At 45.7% G+C, this 22055-nt stretch overlaps 1 protein-coding gene across 2 annotated transcripts in view; it reads left to right on the top strand.

Annotated features, from left to right (window-relative positions):
• The window catches only part of meis1b (Meis homeobox 1 b), a 63328-nt gene extending 42685 nt beyond the window's left edge, over window positions 1–20643 (top strand). The window contains exons 9-13 of one of the 2 annotated variants that reach the window (XM_072677628.1): window positions 965–1041; window positions 13873–13931; window positions 14812–14901; window positions 15500–15593; window positions 19837–19928. In XM_072677628.1, coding sequence (XP_072533729.1) covers window positions 965–1041; window positions 13873–13931; window positions 14812–14901; window positions 15500–15558 — 285 coding nt within the window. In that variant the 3' untranslated portion in view covers window positions 15559–15593; window positions 19837–19928. Of the gene's footprint in view, window positions 1–964; window positions 1042–13872; window positions 13932–14811; window positions 14902–15499; window positions 15594–19836 lie in introns of both variants that reach the window. The other variant, XM_072677627.1, reaches the window with a different exon arrangement.
• Window positions 20644–22055: the final 1412 nt, after the last annotated feature.

Here is a 22055-nt window from a genome sequence, read left to right as displayed (position 1 = left end):
GGCTTCATCCCTGTGCCCTGCTTTCTGTAGGTCAGCGGTTCCCAAATCATAGTCCTGTAGGTTCCTTGCCTATTTAAACTCTGAAAGGGTTGGTAAATAGGTAATCAGCCAAAGCAGTTGGGTCAAATGCGTTGGACAGTGGTGGTACAGTGGTGGGACCAGAGGTGCTATATGTGATGCGTGACGCTGCTCTCTCTCTGTAATACATCAGTGCTGTGCACACCATACTCTGTCCTGGGCCCATGGCACAGCTTGCCTTGCCTTATTCATGACCACACCAGGTTTCACACCAACCATTGTGCTATCGTAATAAAAATCAATCTTTTTTTTTTCCTGCTCTACATATACTTGAACTGGTGGGTCAGGTTAAATCGAGCCTTTATTTCCCAGCACACAACAGGTTTGGCCAGACTGCTGTCCACTTTGTTGCTATTATTCAGAGATCCAGAGATCCCATCCACTGCATGAGAACAATACATTATAGTTTCTGGCTGAGCACAGTTTGACCGGCGATGCAATGGAAACAAAGTGAGATTTTAGATTGATCTCAGATTGGCTGGTCTCTGTATTCAGGGGCAAAGATGGCATTAGAAATCCCTCCTTCATCACATATTCACAGCAGCACAGCTGGGGGGAGGCGGCTGGAATAAATTGGAGCAGGCTTGTACGGCGCAGCACTCTAATTAATGTTTCTGTTTCTACACTTCACTTAACTTTATAATTGGCTTGCCTTTTTCGCTGCCATTAATTACACGATTTCATATTCCATTAATGACTCTAAGAAAGAGACACACCTCGCTTTTTCACACTAATTAACAACTGCTTTGCCACTTTTGCCTCTCAAATGTGTGAGCGGTGCCTCCCTCCTGCATCTCAGCCTCTCTTGCCAAACACATTCATCATTAATTGATTTATTTATGATTTATTTCTCTGCTTTTGTGTCTCTTGTTTTTTTCTCCCGCAGCACCCGTACCCATCAGAAGAACAGAAAAAACAACTGGCACAAGACACCGGTCTTACCATACTACAAGTGAACAACTGGTAAGTCAATTGTACCTTTTGTGTTTACATACAATCAATAGCCTCGCCTGTGGCAAGCAGCTTCTAATGATTTGAATGAATACCACCCCCCCCCCCTACAGAGACACACACATACACATATAACCCAACCCCTGTCACCTGACCTCCCCTCCCTTTTCTCTCCCACTTACCGCCTCATCTGCCTCAAAATCAATCCACCCAAAGCGCCGCTAGGATTTTTCCAGCCATGGTACGGATCTAATAGGAATTCTCACGAGTCTCTTTAAATCCTCCTCTGCAAAACTTAAGCTACGTTACTCCACTTAGGATGTCAAAGTAGAAGTTCATAAACATCAGTGGATAAGACCATACTGTTTATCCAACGGTAGGCGAAACCATTGTCGCACTACATCTGGACCATTTTCTAACTAGCTCTTTTCATTCCCCGATTCCCACCGCCGGAGCCCCATAAAGTTCGGGGTGAGCTTTTGCCCTCGGCTCACATGTTAGCAGAGACGGCTATCAGCACGTACTTACCGTTATTAGCCGTGTCTAATGAATGGCCTGAGAGAGGCGGGGGAGGGCCGCTGAAACCGAGTCCAGGCGGTGCTTTTGATGTCCGCCTTGTAAAAACCTATGCCACACATTTATTTTTCCCGATGTTGCCGGAGACCGACATGAAAGTCCCCCTGTCAGCCAGCGTGAATGCTTTCGCTCTTTATTTTATAAGTGTCAGAGATTAATATTGCTAAGGTTCTGATTACATGCCCTAATCCGTTTGGCTGAATAAATTGGGCCTTGATGTCGGCCAGTAACCTACATGCAACAAACCCTCTCTGCCCATGGACACACCAAAGCCCGAGACCAGGGAGATGGGAGATGTATTAACAGCCATTACACCAAATGTAATTTCTGACAACATAATCCGTGCCATTGTTCAATTTGGTACCTTGGAGACAATGGGCCGCTCACAATATATTTGCCTTTGGAGGATTCATTTACACAAGTGCTCTATCGGCAGGGCGCAGCCAGGATTGACACAAGGGAGTATTGTTGGGGTTATCAATTTCTGTGACCTCACAGCAACCCATGGGAGATCAATTCTTTCGGCTGCATTAGGCACCGGCAAGCAGGCAGGACACTCGGGCAGTCACATGACCACGCGCCCTGTTTTAACCCTGTCTCTGTGATCGCTGCGCTGGGTGGCTTTGTGGTAGGGTTTGGCTGACGATGGAACAATAGCAGCTCAAACCAAGTGTTTATGTGTGTGTGTGCATGTGTGGATGATGAGTCGGGGGTGGCTAATCTAAGGGGTATTAGCTGCTAAACCCTGCATGCTGAGATCTTTCTGCCCCCTCACATATTGTGTTGCGCTGCGTGTGTGTTTGTGTGTCTGCATGTGTGCATCCAAGGGAACGGGCAATGTGGATAGTGTCCGAGGAAAAAGAGAGAGAGAGGGATACGGAGGGGGGGGGGGGAGAAAGCAAGGGAGAGGGAGAGGGATGGGAGGGAGGTAGCAGGAGACACATCATGGGTTAGCAAGAGGGATCTGTTGCTTCATAGGCCTGCTGTGCTCCATTGGATGTTCACCATTGGGTGTCTCCATGGCAACCCCCGGTGATGTTACCTCCTGACCCACTGATTTTAAGAGGCAATATCCTGAGCTGTTATTCTATTTATCAGGCAAGTCAAAACACAGGGCCAACACGGCTCGGAGCAGCAGAAAACAGAGTGATGAAATTCATCAAATAGAGCGAGCAACGGCAGCCTCTCCAGATAAAACCAACGATAGCTCTCCTACACAAACACAAGCACGTTTTATTGACTCACATTTCAGCCCGCATCGTACACTCAGTGACATAATACGACCACAAGCACATTCAGCGTTGCTGTCCACTATGTTAGGCCACATGAACACAGACAAGAAAACTGTGTGAATCAGGGGTATAAAGAAGAGATCATCTATGGAAGAGGGGGGTGGGTGGCGGCCATTCTTAAAAACCCATGCTCCTGCAGACTTGTTAACACACATGTAGGGCTTCATTATTGATGAGGGTCCCGTGAATCGTCAGGCTGGAGATTAAATAAAAATGCTAAAGGGCGTGCGGGGCGCAGATCGCTCATGAATTATTGGCACGAAACACAGCGTGAGGGAACGCTTCCAATCTGGATTTTCATATTCAAAATAAAAAAAAAAGAAAGAAAGAAAGAAAGAAAGAAAGAAAGAAAATCACACACACACACATAAACACACATGCATTGTTAAGCCACCATGAGACATTTTGTGCTGTAGGTGTTTAAAATCTGAATAAAAAAAAGAAAAAAAAAGAAAAATACATATAAGAACACACGGAAAGACAGTTTTAGTCACACCCATGTGCACAGCCTTATGCTCATGTGAGCACAGCTACACACGCACACACACACACACACACGGGGCACGCATGAGTGCACATTGCTGGGCTGAAGACAGTCGAGCTGCGAGTGGAGAATGTGGATTGACTACAAGGTCTATTTTCGGCGGCCGCGATCAGGTTGATTTACTCAGATGCAGTATTCCGATATGGAAGGTACAGACTGCAGCCACTACAGTAACTCACCCAGCAAAGAAAACAAAGCTCACACAGAGCGAGAGAGAGAGAGAGAGAGCAAAGAGGGAGAGGGGGAGAGAGGGAGAGAGCAAGGAAGGAGTCTCTGGTGATAAGAGAGCGAGTGTTTGCTCTCAGAACGCTCCATAAAGAGCGCTGATGTGAAATCAATGGGCGGGTCATCAGGTTTCGCCGTGTCCAGTCCTCCCTTCCTGGCGGAATTTAATAATGCCCTTAAAGATGGTGTTTAAACCTCAGGGATGGATTGTTTTGTCAATAAGGCGGCTTTTATGAAAGTCTTAAAAGCATGGCGAGAAGTGTGGCGGGGCTACTTTAGAGAAACAGCGTCCACACAAACCCCGGATCCGGTTTCTCCGACTGAGAGAGGCAGAGGGAGAGTGAGGGAGGAAGGAGGGGAGAGGAAGGGAGACAGAAAGACAGAGAGAGCTGAATGACTGGCATGCTTCACCTCCTTGACAGCCGGGCCCGCCCATGCTAAAAGCAGTTGAAACTTGTTCTGAGTAAGCTATGGCTGATTGCTCCATGCTCAGAGTGTGTATTCTTTGGCAGCACTCTTTAGGCTTAGAGGGAGAACGTGACCTCTGACCCCCTGGGTATCTCAACGAGGTGATACACCACTTTGTGGCTGCTGCTAGAGCGAGTGAGCGAGAAAGAAAGAGAGGGAGAGTGGGCGTGCAGGTTTTGCTGTAGCACTGGTTCCAGACACTGCTTCTGCGGATTTTAGCGTTTTCACTGCTGTAACACACCCACGTCAGGTCAGGAAAGACTTGTTCATTAGCTGATTATTGGGATTAGGTGTATTAGAGCAGTGAAAACGCTGAAACACGCTGGACAGGGGTTCCTCCAGAAGGGCTTGTGACCACTGTGTTTATCCTGTTCGCTTTTATTCAAGTGTAATGCTGCTTAGGTGTTTTAACACACTTTAGTCACTGTGAGTCAGAGTGCGAGCATGCCCGCGCATAAGCGTGTCTGTGTGCAAATGTGAATGTGTGTGTGTGTATATGTGTGTGAGGTCCACAGGAACATGCGCAGGTCTGTCTGTATGTGAGTGTGTGTGAGTGAGCCGCGCCGCGCCGCAGCCCATGCCCCGCAGCAGCTTTCACACAGCCGCGCTGTCAAGGTGCTTTAGCGTGAATCTCCGTGGCCTTTTGACGAAATACCATCTCACCCCGGGGTCACCCTGCCCAACAAAAGCCGTATTTACGGCGGCTCCACGCAGGCATGCTGGCCCACTCTGCTCCTCTTGCATCCACCCCTCCACACACATACCCCCCCACCCACTCTCCACCACCACCTTCCCTAAAGCTGCGGGAAACTTTAGCCAGCACAGATTGATGAGCGCGGGTATTATTATTGTTTGTCTTTCTGCACAGTTGGGCTCAGTCAGTTCTGGAGTGTTTGCTAACAATGCCATACTGGAATTTCAGCACTTGCTCAGACCTGATCTCTATCTGTGTTATGTCAACATCAGACAAGTTGGAGAGGTTCTGTGCATGTGTGTGTGTGTCATTGGGTGTACGTGTATGCATGCATCTGTTTGAGAGAGAGAGTGTGTGTGTGTGTGTGTGCTTGTACTTTTCAAAATGCCCAGCTTTCACTGTTGGAAACCAGAGAAATTAAAGGCTGGCCTACAGTGTCAGGATTAGAAGATGCTCATTGGGGTTGAGTTGAGGTGATGGAAACAAACCAAAGTCTTGGGCTGCTTTTTCAGTGGGTTTTGGGTCGCAATCCATTTGAACAGTGAAGCGCCATCCTATGAGTTTCGCAGCATTTGATTGAATCTGAGCCAAAAGTCTAGCTCTATACACTTCAGAATCTATCTTGCTACTTCTATCAGCAGTCATATCAATAAACACCAGTGACCCAGTTCCACTGGCAGCCATACATTTCCATGCCACTTTGTTTAGCAGATTATGTGGTATGCTTCGGTTAATGAACCCTATCTTTCCTTCTTCATACTCAAGCTAATCTTGGTTTCATCTGTCTACGAAATCAGTCTAATCTGGCCTTTCTGTTCTTGGGTGTTACCAGTGGTTTGCATCTTGAAGTGAACTTTAATCTATTTACTTTGCCTAAGGTGTGTTGATTGTACACTTTGAGATACCTTCTTGAGAGTGTTCTCGGCTTGACTGGTTGTTGTGAAGGGTTTTTTTTCTTCACCTTGGAAAGAATTCTACGATCCTCTACTTTAGTTGTGCACTGTGGTCTTCCAGGGTTTTTTGAAGCTGCTGAACTCACTGGCGCATTCTTGCTTTTTAGGAAGGTACCAAATAGTGGATTTGGCCAATCCTACCTGCAATTTCAGCCTAATGATGGCCTTTTTCACTTGCTAATCAATTTATTAGCTAGCAAATGCAAATGTAACACTTTATCACCTTCATTTGTCATGAAATAATAAGGGAACAGGCCACAGATTCGATTTAGTTCAACTTTATTGCCATTATACTAATACTGGGTTGTACAGTACAACAAAAAACTGTCTCCGGTGCAGAATAAGCCGTAGATGGCCATAAAACTGCTTATCAGTTAATTGTCCAATTATTTTGGAGTATTTGGAGGGTCTTTGTTAAAAAAGGGCTGTAATTTGTTAACGGCTCGAGCAACATTTGTGTTGTTATTTCCCAAACGTTTCCATACAAATGTATAGAGTTGTTGCATAGCCTTAAAAATGCAGAAGTTTCAGAAGTTTGGGGTCAGTGCTCAAACATTTGAAATCAGTGTTTGGTTGCAGATTAATGTATAAAATAATAATACTTATGTGTGTAGTGTCCACATTAATCTACAGAGTTGTACATGTTTCACTCCTCTTAATATGATAAAAAATACAGTTAAAGTACAAAGTAAAGTAAAAAATTTATGTAATTTTCCCAAAATACTAAAACTATTGAATGACGCCATTGAAGTATTGTACATAAAACAAAGCATAAATTACTATGACGAGTTATTCCAACTTTTCTACGCTAGTGTGTATGATACACTATATGCATGATAATATGTTCTATATATAATACATATGAGACAAATGACTTCATGTCCTGGCATTGTATAAAAACAAAGCTGTGTGTGTTCATGCTATTGGGCGTACAGGGTTGCATCTGTTTGGGAGAGTATATATATATATATATATATATATGTGTGTGTGTGTGTGTGTGTGTGTGTGTATGTGTGTATGTGTGTGTGATTTTGTGTTTTGCACATGTGTTCGGTTGAGAAGGTGTTTCTTCCTCACGCAGTCATATTTTATCATGTGTGATAGCTCTGTGAGAGTGTGTGTATGTGTGTGTGTATGTGTGTTGTGGAGCTGTACAGGGATGCAGTGAGAACTGTTCCTTTGTTTCAGGAAGGCTGTTCCTGAGCTTGGGGATGTATTGTATGTGCATGGACGACTCTGTGGCAATAAGTTGTGGGAGGATATGTATGTGTATGTCTGTGTGTGTGCATATATGTGTGTGTGTGTGTGTGTGTGTGTGTGTGTGTGCGTGAGCGCGTGTGCGCGTGCATTTGTGCAGAGTCTGTGAACCATACAAGGGTACAACCCCCCCACACACCCCTCCCTCTCTCTCTCTCACTCTCACTCTGTCTTACATCACACTGAGCCCCAGGCACAGCCTACATTTTTCTTCATTTCTCTCCTCTTTTTATCCCCTCTTTTGTGGAGGAATCTACACATGAAAGACAGAGGGTGGATATGCAGGGCCGCATTTGGAAGTGGCAGCTACGTTTGCACTTCTTTTCCTCAGACTGGACCCCACATTAGCCTTAGAACCCCCCTCCCTCGGTTCATTTTCATTAGATGTTTGCATCACAGCAGTGGCACACTCAAAGTTTATTTATGTAAAAATTCCCCCAACCTCTGAGACATTTCATATTGCTTGCATTTAACCATTGTATTAAGTTAATTAATTAATGCTAATACTTAATAATAGTGCAATAATAATGGCAACCAACTCTTTATATTGAACATGTTTTATATAGGTATACACAAAGTGATGTACAGTAACATAAAATGAAGAAAGACAGACATACAAGTAGAACCTTACAGTACATAATAGAATGATTCCCACGGTTATTTATATGTAATTACATAACTATGAAATTACGAGTTATATTTTCACTTGATGTCAACAAATAAAAAAATGACATTAAAGGCCACACACACATCAATACCTTCATCATTAAGCACTGGTTTACTGGTTTCAACTCTCATGAGGAGAGCTTTGGAGATGTTTTAATGAAGACAGTGATAATGTTTTTTTTTATTAGTGTCATTAGTATTTATTCAAATATTAGGGATTTACTGAGTAAAGAAACACTCACCATTCAAATGAGAGCTTTTTAAATAATATTTTTTTTACAGATGTCTACTGTGTACTGTATATATCCTTCTCTGCTTACAAACTGAAATGTGAAACTAATAGGAAGTGAAGACTCCTCCGCTTGTTTCCATGAGTGATACTACGAGTGATCAGTAATTCAAGCAAATCAGTAAGGCAAGGCTCTTCAGGGTGTACACATCATGGTAACCCAGCAGGGTTTGACTCTCAAAGTAAAGCAAAATAGCTGTTAAAACGTGCTGAACCAGTTCTGCTGCGTGCATCGCAGTCCTGCTAGGTTTTGCAATCTTTTCGCTGGCTCTCAGTATCGCTGGTCACTGAGGCCAGCATACCTGTAACGTGCGGCTGTGTATGCTGGACTGGATGCGAGACTGTGCTGCCAGGCAGGGCTGTGAATGCCCGCAGTGAGAGTGAGAGATGGCGGTGCCAGGAAGGGTGCTAAAGGACCTGGTGGAGACCACCGCGGCGACGAGTACGAGGAGAAGCATAAAACACGCTGCCATGCAGTCATTTCCTCTCCTTCACACTCGCCTCTAATAGGCTTTGTGCCGCCACACACACAGCACTGCCATTCTACATCACAGTCCAGTATATGTGTGTGTGTGTGTGTGTGTGTATATGTGTGTTTGCCCAGACATAGAGGGAGTGCCCCCTGGCCCGAACGCTGGCCCTGGGCACAGGGCCGCATCAACAAGGCTCTGAGACAGGAGCTAGACAAAGGTGGCACAAAGCTGAGAACTTTCCAAAGCTGAGCTTGGGATTCTGTCTCTCTCTCTCCATCTCTCTCTCCTGTGTCTCTCTCCCTCTCTCGCTCTTGTATCTTTCTCTTCTTTCTTTTTCATTCCTTCTATCTCTCTTTCTCTCTCTCCCTCTCTCTCTCTCTCTTTCTCTCTGGGCTGGGTGGGGAAACAGGGGAGAGTGAGCAGACCGCATGTTGCCAAGAATGACCTCATAGTCGCCAGCTCCAGGGGAGTGCAAGACCTCTCTCTCTCACTCTCTCTCTCTCTCTCTCTCTCTCTCTCTCTCTCATTCTCCATCTCTCTCTCTCTCTCTGTAGTATGATGTTGTCTAATTGCATTACCAATAGCAACAACAACAGTGATAACAACAGTAACAAGCATAGTTGTAATCATTGTAGTAATTATACTAATATAAAAGTAAATGAATGAGATGTCTCTCCCTCTCTCGTCTCGCTGAACCAGTTCACAGCTTTGGAGCTGTTGTTTCTCAGCACTGAGTGCTAATAGCGAAAGGCTAATCAGAGAGGAAGGTGATTGGGGTCTCTAAGCTAAATGCTCTCTCAGTTCACCACACTCAATCTCTCTCTCTCTCTCTCTCTCTTTCTCACTCTCTCTTTCTCCATCTCCCCGGCTGGCCAAGTGTTTATAAAGTGCGTCCCAGGGGCCCCAGGCGGCGGCCCCTGCGCTGTAAAAACCAGCTTTAGTGGCAGCTTCACAGCTCTGTTAATGGAAAGGTTTTAACTGTGTTTGGTGAGAGGAGCTGAGTCGGTGCTGGTAGTGGTGGAGAATGGAGGGGGGGATTGATGGAGTAATAGCAGCCCACCGAAACAGCGGAGATTAGGCCGAGTCACTTCTACATCTGCTCTGTTTTCTTTGGGCCAGGGTAGAACTGCTGCAGAGTGGAGCAGGTAATCCCCGTAATGTTTGTGGAGAATTAGGGTCTAACCCCCCCCTCCACACACACACAGGGGAGGCACAGGGGAGCCACAATCCCACTTTCCATGGTCAAGCAAAAGAAGCGAGAGATGCTTCTGACAGGCACTAGGGTCAATGAGTGGTGACCAAGTGCAGGTAGGGGCCAGGAGAGCTGGAGCTATAATGCTTTAGAAGAACTGTTAGCTTATTGTTATGTTAATAATGCGTATTATTAAATCTTATTATACAGTAACTACTGTGGACTGGCCCATAACTACTTACTAAATTAAATATTGGTTTTGAAATCTGTGAGTTAAGATATGTAGAACATGTCCTGTCTTGGTTTGACTCCAGCTGCTGGACAGAGCCATAGAAACTCTTCCAGACTGTCCCTTCTGGTCAGTTTTTCACCTACAGCTTTCACCGAAATGACTGGAGATCAAGTTCGGCTTCCTTAACACATTGACCAACTCTTAGGTGGCCATACTACGCGATTAGCTTAACAAGCGGGCTACGTGTGCCGCAGCTCCAGCTCCATGGCCAGTTTCTGCTTGCTTTCTTAGGTGTATTAGTTAGAATTGCAGCCAGGCCTGTTTGAGGCTACTGCTATGGTGTTAGTCCATGTGCTGACAAAAAAGTGTGTGTTTGTGTGCATGCGTGTGCTTGCATGCATGTGTTTGTGTATGTGTGCTGAGAAGGGCAAGTGTAGGCGAGAGCAAGCGAGTGAGAAAGAGAAAGAGAGAGAGAGAGAGAGAGAGAGAGAGAGAGGGGTGGCAGGAGTGTAAATGGAATTTGTGCAGCAAACAGCTGGACGGGTTTATTTAAACACAAGCAGGGCTGAGAGACTGACCCCGGTTTGACTCAGAGAGAGAAGGGTGGGGTGGGGTGGGGGGTGAGCAGCCGTGGACTGTGTTTTATGACTTTGAGCTTCAGATTAGAATATAAGGAGCAAACCTGTTATTTCTCCAGTCCGCCTGCAGGCATGCCAACATGTGACTGAAGACTAGAGTAACTAATTACTTAAGTAAATGGATCTCTGGTCGAGTTGTGGATAATAAAGTTGACTTCACCAGAGGGGTGTGATGTAGGAGGAGGTGTATATGTGTGTGAGAACTGAAGGGGGGGGGGTGTATTGATGGAGTACAATTGGGCCTGTGTAGAAACCGCCAATGATCTCACAACACTGCTCTCTAATTAGAACATCTCCATCCTCATGTCAATGAAAGATCAGCCTGACGATAATTACATTTCATATGCAAACTGTAGCCACTGTCCTTTTGTCATGCAGGGTTTTTCTTGTTTATTTGTTACGGTGGTGACGGCGAATGTATAGGGAGATTCATCATTCCTCTTCTTCTTCCTCTTCTTCTTTTTCTACGGCGTAACTGATGTGCCCTTGTGTGGAATTTTAATATACATGTAAATGTAGCTGAGTGGGTTGAAATGTGATTTCATGAGCGAATTTAGTTGTCTGTAGTCATGCATACGCACACTGCACTCAGGTTAGATTTGTGGAGCGAGAGAGCAAGAGCGAGAGAGAGAGAGAGAGCGAGAGAGAAGGAGAAGGAAACGGAGAGAGGAGAGCGAGGCGAATAAAAGAAGGCTTGCTGAGGAAAATGGCCTACTTCATATGCATTTAGATAGACACGCCGCGATGTAACCTTTTGTATCTCCAATCTGGATCTTTCCAGCAACGGTTATTAAATTATCCCCTAATTGGTCACGCAACAAAGGCAGCTGATGAAAAAGACAATTTCTTGCTTTTAATTGGCCATTTCACGTGCCGTTTGGGCTACACCTGGGCGTTTGTAATGAGAATGGGATATTATGAGGGCCCCGGCAGACGAGACAGCAATCAGTTCCACTCTGTGTGTGTGGAGGAGTAAAGGGAGCTGTGGAAAAGTATGAACAAACACACACTTTTGGAGAAGGAGGAGGCAAGTTGGAGGGAGTAGGTTGGGGGGGGGGGGGGGATTGTGGGGCGGGGTAAAGGCCGGGCTTCTTTTCGTGCCTCATTTGACTCATAAGTGGCTTTAATTCAGTCATTTTTCTAAGCTCTGTCTTTCTGTTCCTTCCCCCTTCACCCTCTACTCCTTTCACCCGACTTCAGAGGTGCCACCGGTGGCGTTTTGCTCCAAAATAGGCCCCCATTGTCCACAGCCTGGGCTGAATAGCGCCCTTCATTGTGTGCCGATGGGAAGTTGAAACTGAACAGGCCGTAAACGCAGCCCTGTGGCACGGCGGGGTCGCACGGAGGTGAACTTCTTCCTCCTAATGGGGTAATGGTGGCTCAAGCGCACCGACTCTCTCTGTCTCTCGCCCTCTCTCTGCCAGAACCCCCTTTTAACCGTTCGCCTATTGCACAGAGCAGAGCATGACCATTCTTTCTCTTCACAACTCCTACAGCCAGCCCCCCCCTCAACTTCCCTCCCTTGCATTACCCGCCCTCGTTCCCTTGCTCCCTCTCTTTCTCCCTCTCTCCCTCCCCCTGCCTGGTATTGTGTAGCACTTGTCCTTTGTTCCAGTCTTTTGGCGCATCTGGCCTTAAATATGGCAAAGGAAGCTTTAGATACCTTCAAAAAAATGAACAGCAGAAGCCAAGTAGTTTCTTCAGTTTGAAGGGAAAGGGGAGAGAAAGAGAGAGAAGGATACAGAGGGCGAGGGAAGCGAGGAAAACACGAACGGCAGAGGTCAGCAGATAGACGGTGCTGACCCGCCTCTGACCCTCTGAGCCAGAGATGCAGGCAGAGAGGAGAAGGCAATAAAAGGAATGCCTAGGCCGCGACTCCCCCTGCTCCCCGCGCTGCTGCTGATGATAAAACTCCAGACATTCCCTCATTTGATGGTGCACTGCCATGTTGCTACATTCCTCCCCTGCTTCCTTTTTCATAGGTTTCGAGGCAATGTTTGATGTCGGCAAGCGATACCGGTGATAACTGTAAAAAACAGACGACCCTGAAGTCATGCAAGATACACTTGTGCCATAAAAGGCTCTATCAACAGGTTCTTCATCATGAAGTTACTGTAGACTGACTAAAACTTATGTTAATGCATTATATACACTCATATTTTATTAATAATAATAATAGTTGAAGCATAGTTCTATAAATAACCACTGCTTTTACTAAATCTTTAGTAACCCCTCAGTGGATTGGGTTAAAGAAGGTTTAAAGAAACCAAGAGTGTTCAAATTGGTGTATCCCAGCAGATAAGCACACAAACTATTTTTATTATAGACTTGCTCATCTTTTCTCTCTCTCTCTCTCTCTCCACCCCTGACCCTTCTGAAAAGAGTGGTCTGGCTATTGTTTCCTTAAAAGTCTACTAATTCCCCCCTCAAAGGACGAAATGGAAGTGTCCAACTGTGGCAACAGCAGGGGGACATAAATCAAGCAGGAACCCCTGAGCTTGCTCTCCTGGAGGTCACTGGGGTCAGGGGGTCAACCCTAAAGGTTTAAGCTAAGCAGGATAGCGGTGGTGCTGGGTACAGAAGTGGTGAAGCAAGGGGGTGACCAATGGGTGCCAGAGACTTTTATTTCTCCCACCACAAATGTTACACTTGGCAGAATACAGGGAAGGCAAGGCAGACTCAGTCCAGATCCCTTTAGTAGACCTACATTTGTGTTCTGATGACTCTGCCTCATGTTTGCTTTTTAATGATGTGACATTCTTCTGCTCGAACCTTTCCTATTTACAGTCACACAGTGTGTCACATGCCAACTATGTAGGCCAGAACGTGTGAACTTGTTCCACAGTAAAGAACTGAAGTAGTGACAGAAATACGAAGGGAATAAAAGCATAAAAGCATGGCATGCCCTGAAACATGCAGAGAGAGAGAGAGAGAGAGAGAGAGAGAGAGAGAGAGAGGGCCATTTGGTGGATTAGCTGTATTTGCTTTCCTGAGGTGGTGTATGTTGAGGCCGTACAAGTTTGTACAAGCCGTTAAGCTTTGTGAGTTCAGTATACGTTTCTCTGTTGGTGGTGATTTCACCGCGACACTCCCTTCTCTCCCACCCGAGGACTTAAAGGAAAATAATCCCTCCTCTTTCACCTTCCTCGGTTAGCTGCCCGGGCTGGTCTGGACAGTTTTAGGCTGGGCTTTCAACAATGTGTTTGTGGGTGTCATGAGCATATTCTAAATTTGCAGACCCCCGCCCCCACTACACCCTGCGGCGTACCAGCCATACTTTTTTGACAACTTTGTGCCTTTCACTCAACTAACTGTCATGCTTTTTTTCTTCTTCTCTCTTCCAGGTTCATTAATGCAAGAAGAAGAATAGTGCAGCCAATGATCGACCAGTCCAACCGAGCAGGCAAGTCCCCTATAGTAACTGTGTTCAAGTCGCGCAGGCGAAAGCCCTCCTCCTGCCATGCACCCGGAGGCACGCCCGCCGGTAAATACGCTGCCCAGCCTGGATGTCAGGAGTGATTGACCACTAAAATCCATCCAATTAACCCAAAGCACTAATCACGCTGACTCAGGCCTCCATATAACGGCCGTAAAAAAGAAAAGAGGAAAGGAGCAAATAGATGAAATCGATTAAACTATTGAAACCGTAACAACGGCTGAGATGTCAGATTCTAAAATACTGCTTCTCTGCCTGATCTAAACCTTGTTTGAGTCAAACGAAGGAAAATACAATCTAATCAAGTGGAGTCAAATAAAAGAGGATTATTTTGTGAATTTGGTTTGCTTCACCCCCTTTTGCAATGAACGGTTCCCCTGGTGCATGGCTTGTTGTGGACTGCTTTAAAGTTTATTACCTGTAATGGGGTTCAGAGGGCAGAGGTGCATTAGGGGACTCAGGCAAGTTCAAAGGCATTCACTAAAGCTCAGCTCAGCTGTTGTTTTTGACTGAATGAATGCTTTGTCCTGGCCTCTTAAAACCTGCATATACCTTTGGTAAGTACAGTATGTAATGTTAGCTCACAAGGGGGGGGGGGGGTTCAGAGATGTCAAAAACGGATGCTGTGCAGCTTCTTAAATGTCATCTGTCGTATTTCTTGGAGGATCTGTTCCATGCTTAGTTTTTTACATTTGATTTGATATGTATAAAGCGTAATCGCTTATGACAGTAAGAGAGCTAAGAAGCATTAGCCCATGCGTCCGTTACCAGATGATGTTAAGCGATGGAAACTTAATTAAAAGCACTAATTGACCACTGTCCTGTGCCCTCCCCCGTCCTCCTGCAGTAAGTCAAGGAGCTCCCTACAACCCAGATGGTCAGCCCATGGGAGGCTTCGTGATGGACGGCCAGCAGCACATGGGAATCAGACCACCTGGTAAGACCTTGGCGTGTCTCCTTCTCCTCCGCCATCTCCCACCTTCCCACCAAACCCCCCTCTTCTGCCTCACTACTGCCAAACTCTTCAGTTTGGCCTGGTAGAGGCTAGCCTCTCACAGTAGCACAGGTGTAGCACATCACATTGCTCCCCTTTCTCTCTCTTTCTCTCTCTCTTTCTCTCTTTCACCCTTTTCCCCCCTTCCTAAGCCCTGACGCTTATTCTCTACCTTCTCGAGTGTCTCATCCCCTTTTCCTAGAATTCCCTCCCCTCCGTGTCCCTAAGCTTCTTCTGCAACTCCTGGTCATCGTCTATGGCTCTACCTCCCCATCCCCCTTCCCTCTGCCAACTCTAACTCTTCTCATAAGCTATAGGATTTGACCAAAGCCAGACTACTTTCCAGCACTGCTCATTGATCACATTGTTTATTTTGGCTTGCTTATTTAGCCTCTTTTACTGTTAAGTCTTACTGTTTTCTCATCTTAACTTCGTAATTGTGGGAATTGTACTGTACTTGATTCCTGTCCTGCTCTCCTGAGTCTCTGTCTGATTTTCTCATCTTCTGGCCCTCTTCTTCGATTGTTCTCTCTTCTTCCAGGGCCTATGAGTGGGATGGGCATGAATATGGGCATGGAGGGACAGTGGCACTACATGTAACCTTCTAGTTAACCAATCGCAAAGCAATGGGGGAAGTAAGTACAAAAACAGGGCTTTAAACTCTTTCATTTTTTTCTTAAAGTCTAACCTGTTCCCACAGTGGGGGGAACACTTACACACACATTTTATATTGGTGGTTCATGTGTATCGCTTTAACAGACTCCAATACTAACAATACTAGTGCTTCTGCATGTGCAATTAAAAAAAAGTCATGAAAGTCTGTCACTGCTGATAGGACCCTTTGATCAAGTCTGTGTGTATGTGATGTGTCTGCGTGCAACTGTAGGCTTTCCTGCCTTGCTCAGTTTTATTGGCCACATGACTAAACAGCACACAGAATCGTACTGGAAGGAAAAACGGAGAGGACTGAGGAGAAAAGAAGAGGGAGGGAGACTGGTTCTGGGAATGGCGAGTGGAGGGTGGGGGGATTGAGGTTAAGGTTTTGGACGGAGGCGGGGGGGTAGATGGGTGGGTGTGTAGTGGGGGGGGTTGGCTGGTGGGACGTTACCATAGCAACAGACTGATTGGCAAAATGTAAGCAGGCTGCAGCAGTGCAGCGAGAGGAAAGTGCATGTCCCCAACGTGTCATAAATCTGCCTCTCTGCAGCTGATGCATGAGTTCCGTTAATACACTAACCTGTACGGCAGCACACCAGCGTGGGCTCGTGAGCCCCTCAGCCAAACCCTGCAGCCAGGTCTTTTCAAGAAAATCAAGACAGCACTCTTAGCATGGAGCTGTTGTTTAAAAGGTAGAGGTGTTTCCATCGATCCTGAGTCGGTCCGCCGTTTTCCTGTCTGCCTGTCCTAATAGGATTACCTATGGCGAAGGGAGGGGAAGTGAAGGAGTGCAAAATGGAGGTGTGCTCAGCAGGGTACGCAGCTTAGCCTGGCCTAATTGACTATATCCAAATTAAATATGCCATCACAAGCACTGTGACAAATGGATTTGACTTATTCAGTATGCGAAAATAGAGACCATTAATGCAGCCATGCGCAGAAAGAATGCTTCCGTTGTCCAAAATATTCCTTCTTCTTAGACCACGAGAAACGTTACCATAACGTTAGAGCTTGCTATTTAAATCTTCCCATCTAGGCTTGTTGTCACCGTGAGTGTATGAGTAAGAAGCAGCAGTGTGTGTGAGTGTGTGTGTGTGTGTGTGTGTGTGTGTGTGTGTGTGTGTGTGTGTGTGAAAACACCGAGAGTGTTTCCTCGTGTCCAAATGCTGGCGTTCCAGCAGCTGCCATAGTTCCCAGAAGACTGACGAGCAACCTGCTTTAAACAGCCTCAATTTGCTTGCTGAATTCTGTAATTGGGCCGTGTGTGGAATCTCAGATGAGATGGGTTGAGGGAAGAGAGAAAGAGAGAGAGAGTGAGAGAATAAGGGAAGAGAAAGAGAAGCAGAGTGTGACAGAAATATGTCGCGGTGGTGGAGAATGCCTAGTCTTTATGGCTTCATCACTGAAATTTCCTAGCTTGTCTAATTTAAATATTGTTACTTTAGTTTCTAGGTCAATTAAATGTAAGTGATGTATTTTATACTTCATGACCAATTAAATTAATAGGTTATTACAAAAAAAAGTTATCTTATTTGATTAAGAGACCAAGGGTTCATTATTTCTTATAAGCAATTTTCATTAGTAGGAGAATTTTCCTTAAGGCAAGATTAAGCAGTTATTTGCCAGGGAGTCCCGAGACCTGAAATTAAGGTGTTCCTAGCAGTCACACTGCAACATTACTTAAAACCAAAGCCAATTAAACCTACTTAGTGAGAGCGTTATGCTTTCTACCCGTGATTATAGAGCTTATGGGTCTTGGAAACAATACACCTGTCAGTGCAGATCCAGCCTGGCTACTCAAGCAGAAGAGGGGGAGCTGAAGGAATGACCGTTTTATGTCCATTTCCCCTTACACTGTCCTTTGTGGTCCCTCAACCAAATTAGCCGAGGGTGGCCCATATTTGGAAATTACATTTTCAAGACAATGGTGATCAGAGAAAGCATTAATTATGGACACACAGACAAAAAATGTTGAACTCCCTTCCCCCATCCGAGTCCAGATGCCGCTGGTATGCTTTGGTGAGCTCGCCTGGTAACCCTGGCTCTGCTGGAGATCCCTTTGTCTGCGATTTCATTCCTTCCAATTATTACGCAGAAGTTTGTTAACCTTCTACAGGGTCAAGACCCCCCGGCCCACTCTTTGCCGGCCTGAACTTTTACTTTTAAGTAACTGAAGGAAAAAAACAGAAGGAAGATCTTTGGGGATTTGGCTCTCACATTGCCTGGGCAGATATCCCCTGTTGATTCAGTCACCGTGGTACTCCAGAAGATGGACCAGCAAACAGCTCAATGTATTGATTGGCTTATTAAGAGGAAAAAACGCAATTTGCGACACGTGCCCTTTTCTCGACCCGAGACGCTGCTATCTTTCTGATAGGCTGGATGTTTTCCATCCGCATGATATTTGCAAAACAGCGTTTGAAGACTGAAATCAGATGCAACTGATGACCCCAAAAGAGCTCAGGTCATGCCTGTAAGCGCTAAACAGCTCTGCTCAACACACACGTTTACAGATGAGAGCTAATATGCAGCCATTCAAAAGCTGTTAAGTGAGCAGTGTTGGTTAATGAAATAATGAGCGAGTGCCTCGGCTCTCCAGCGTATGGGCTGTGGGTTTTGCGCGGCTGCTTTAGGGCCAGTGGCCTTTATGCTAGTGGCACACTCGCGCCCGCCCAGGTGAAGCCTCTCAAGTGACAGCCTTTTGTGGATTTTCACCTTTCTTCTTTAATTTGAGCACAATGGCTCTGTTTCTCAGCGGCAGTTTCGGCGTGAGCCGCAGACCTTTGCCTATTGTGTTTAAAGAGAGATAAGTGGAGGCAGCACGGGGCATAAAGGGATGGCTTATTTTACCTCATTCGTCATTGTTGTGAACTCTTCTGGCGAAAGCTTGATGTCTGAATACTTGGCTCGTGCTCCAAACAGCAATGCGTTAATGCGCGTTCCTGTGAAGCTCAACGTAGCATGAAACCTGAGGAAGCTTCTTCTTTTGTGTTTACAATCGCTTGCTCTGCTAGCATGCTACGCCGTAGTCTTCTATAGAGATTATTTATAATATTTCTTTGATTGAAAGCAAATAATGCCCCACACTGTTCAGCACATACTCTAGTTGCATCGCTTTACAAATACTCCTGCAGAAAGTGCAGAATAGTCATTTTCTACATCGCATGACCGTGCATTTCAGAACTTCATCTGCTAGCCTGACGGGAAATCCCACTGGGGAGAGTAATTACATAGATTTGGCTTTTGTATTCCTCTTTAAGGTTAATATAAGATTAACAGATCAGGCAGAACAGCAGATACATGTCGTCCTTCGGCCTGACCTTAGTGAAGGGCAGCCTTCCGGTTGACTGGGCTGGTGTGATTGTGGCTCAGGCCGGGCCGGATGGATACTGCACTGGGGACGGCTCCCTGGTGCAGGCAGCAGAGGCAGAGTGCTGTGCTAAAACCAGTGAGCCAGTCCCAGGAGACCCACACCCACTGTGTGAACTCTCTCATTCTACTGCCCTTGTTTGTGGTGGAGGACAGCTTTTGCTACAGCACTCCTCTTACGGTAGCCCAGTACAATCATAAAGTGCAGATCACATTACTGGAATGAATTAATTAAATATGTATTCAATTTAACATTGGCCTTAAAAGCTGCGATTATCTGCAGTGATGAAAAGACCATGCTGCGTTTCGATAGTTATTATAGTGAGATATTCAGCCAGAAGATCCTACTTTCAATGGATATCCTATTGGGGTTGTAGGTAGGAAGAGGAGATATTTTATTATGATTTGAATTTAATAAGAAGTCGAAATCCATTCTTTACATTTTGCCACACTGAAACACACACAGACCAATGAGACGTGTAGACTCAGACCTCTCTATCCAGACTGTAAATCAACTGTCATGTATTGTGTTAACTTGCTGTGTAATGAAGTAGCACACACTAACTCTAGCTCTAACGTTACCCCTAACATGAACTCTTGTCCTAACCCTGACACTGTTAACACTGGACTGAATTTTACCAGATAATCTGTTAGTAATGAGCTTTGTAAATAGGGTGTGCTTGTAATTGTTATTGTTGAGAAATTGGATTTGCAGTCATGTACTTAGCCCCGCTGCTGTATTGACAGTCCATTTCCTATTAGTTGTAGTGTTGTGTATAGTGATGACATAGAGCCTTGTTTGAGTGTTTGAAGCTGAATTTTCACGAACCGATCCCTCTGTTCTTCCCGCAGGACTGCAGGGCATGCCAGGGGACTACCTGTCTCACAGCGGCCCGATGGCCATGGGCATGGGCCAGCCAGCCTACGGCGGCCCCCAGCTCCCCCACCACTCCGGCCAGCTGCGGCCTGGACCTCCCATGCGTTCCTACATTCCTGGACACCCCCAGCACTCAGCAATGTTGATGCATGGAGGACCACCCCACCCTGCCATGCCCATGTCAGCCTCCAGCCCCCCCATGCTTCCCCCAGGAGACCCCACCATGGGCGGACAAGTCATGGACATCCACGCCCAGTAGTTTGCTACAACAAACGGACCCACGAAACGGCCGTGCTCAAGACAGGGAACTGCGATTGGTTTGTTTCTGGTGCTCACCCGGCAACTATTACGTGCTGACTCTGCTGCAGAAACTAAAGAGCTCCGTTGTTCAGCGCCAACTGGGCTCGAGAAAGAAGCCAGCCTCTGCGCACCACGGGACACTCAGAATGGATGTGCCCTTTGCAAAGAATCAAACCAAGAGAAAGAGAAAGATTGAAATTATTACTATATCAGCTCCTAAAGGGGGAGGGAGGAGGCGAATCTGTATACTGTTGTAAAATTACATTTTGGACTCATATGAGAACTGGGAATTAAGTATTGTAAATGCTATCGTATTGTTCTGCATATTATGTTGTTTCTAATAGATTTTTTTAAAAAAGGATGTGAACTTTTTTCTTTCCACACTATGTGTGTGCCATCTCCATAGACTTTTGACCTCCTCCCTAAATCACCTTGCGTTTAAAAAGGAAAAAAATATGTGAATAAATCAATAATTGGTTGAATTGGTTACTTCAGGCCTTTTATTTCTGCTTTGAGATGAACACAGAATTTCTCTCTTTATTTTTAAAATCGCGACCGACGCACTAAAGCCTGCTTCACATTTCACTGACTAGAGCAGACTTGTGTTCTGTGCTTGTGTGTGTGTGTGTGTGTGTGTGTTTCTTCTGCTGAATCTTCTAGTAGATATGGTTTAGAATCCTGCTGTTTATTTAGAATTGGGTTTTGTGGGATATCAGTCCTATCCCATTTGACATTTAATGTGAAGTCCTGTGTGTGGAATGAAATTGACTATAAACTGTAAATGGATACGTTTATGTCCAGAAAGACAAACCCTGTCCCTGTATACCCTGCCAGAGAGTGCCAATACTGCATTTTCAGAAAAAGTTAAGCCAACTATAACACAATAACAGATTTTTTTAATCAGCCTGCTCATACTAATTGAAGGTAATATCGTTTATTGGCCATTGATGATATGAATTTTACGTTTCATCGTTTGATCACCACTTGTGTCATTATTAGTACTGTATATTTATATAATGTAGCAATTATCTCTGGTTTTGTTTCTTAGTGCTAGTTCATACGAGGTGCTCGGCCACATTACAGGGTGAAACTGGTGTATTTTATAGTTTCTTTAAAAGCCCTGCGACCCCCACCACAACCCAACGGCTCCATGGTGGCTCCCCATCTTTCTCCTGCAGTGCCTGCCCGGCTACATACACCTCTACTCACGCGCCGGGGTCCTCTCGTGAAGAGGCGAGGACGGGGGTCTAGATGAGGTGGGTGGACAGATGAAGAGGAAATTATCCCCTCGTTTAGCATTAAAATTCATTTAGATAAAATTGCCACAAACATTTAAATGGGAAGATTAGTTCCCCTCACGCCTTCCTGCCCACACTCAATGGCTCCCTAACAGCGGCTCAGACTGGGATGTGATGAAGGCGGCTGTTGTGTCCCGGATGCTGTAGCCTACTTCTCACACCACACGAAGAGTGACTCGGTATTAAACAGTGGTGCTTAAAAAACAAATCCAGTGTGTTTAAAACGAGCGTATTGTCTTTCGAGAAGAATGAACATAATGTCCTCTGAACTGCTGGTGCAGGGAGTAAACTCTCATGATAAATCAACGGGCCCTTTTTTCACCGCCCGCTCCGGAGCTAACGGCTAACAGTGGCTGTTGTGTGTGTGTGTGTGTGTTTTTATGGCCTTCTCCCCCTTTTCCCCAATATTTTACTCTGTAGCGCAACACGGTCGACGTTTTAATCACAGTAGCTCAGTGTGTGTGTGAGTGTGAGTGTGTGTGTGTCCACAGTTCGTCAGATGTGAATTCCTGAGCCGCTCTCCGCTCGGCGCTCCGGAGACGGTGGAGATAAATCCCATGTTTGACTGCCATCTTTAGGGGATCTGTGAAACTGTC

The sequence above is a fragment of the Salminus brasiliensis genome, chromosome 4, assembly GCF_030463535.1.
Source record: "Salminus brasiliensis chromosome 4, fSalBra1.hap2, whole genome shotgun sequence".
NCBI lineage: Eukaryota > Metazoa > Chordata > Actinopteri > Characiformes > Bryconidae > Salminus > Salminus brasiliensis.
Note: the sequence above shows the minus strand (reverse complement) of the source record. Positions and strands in the feature narration are given on the sequence as shown.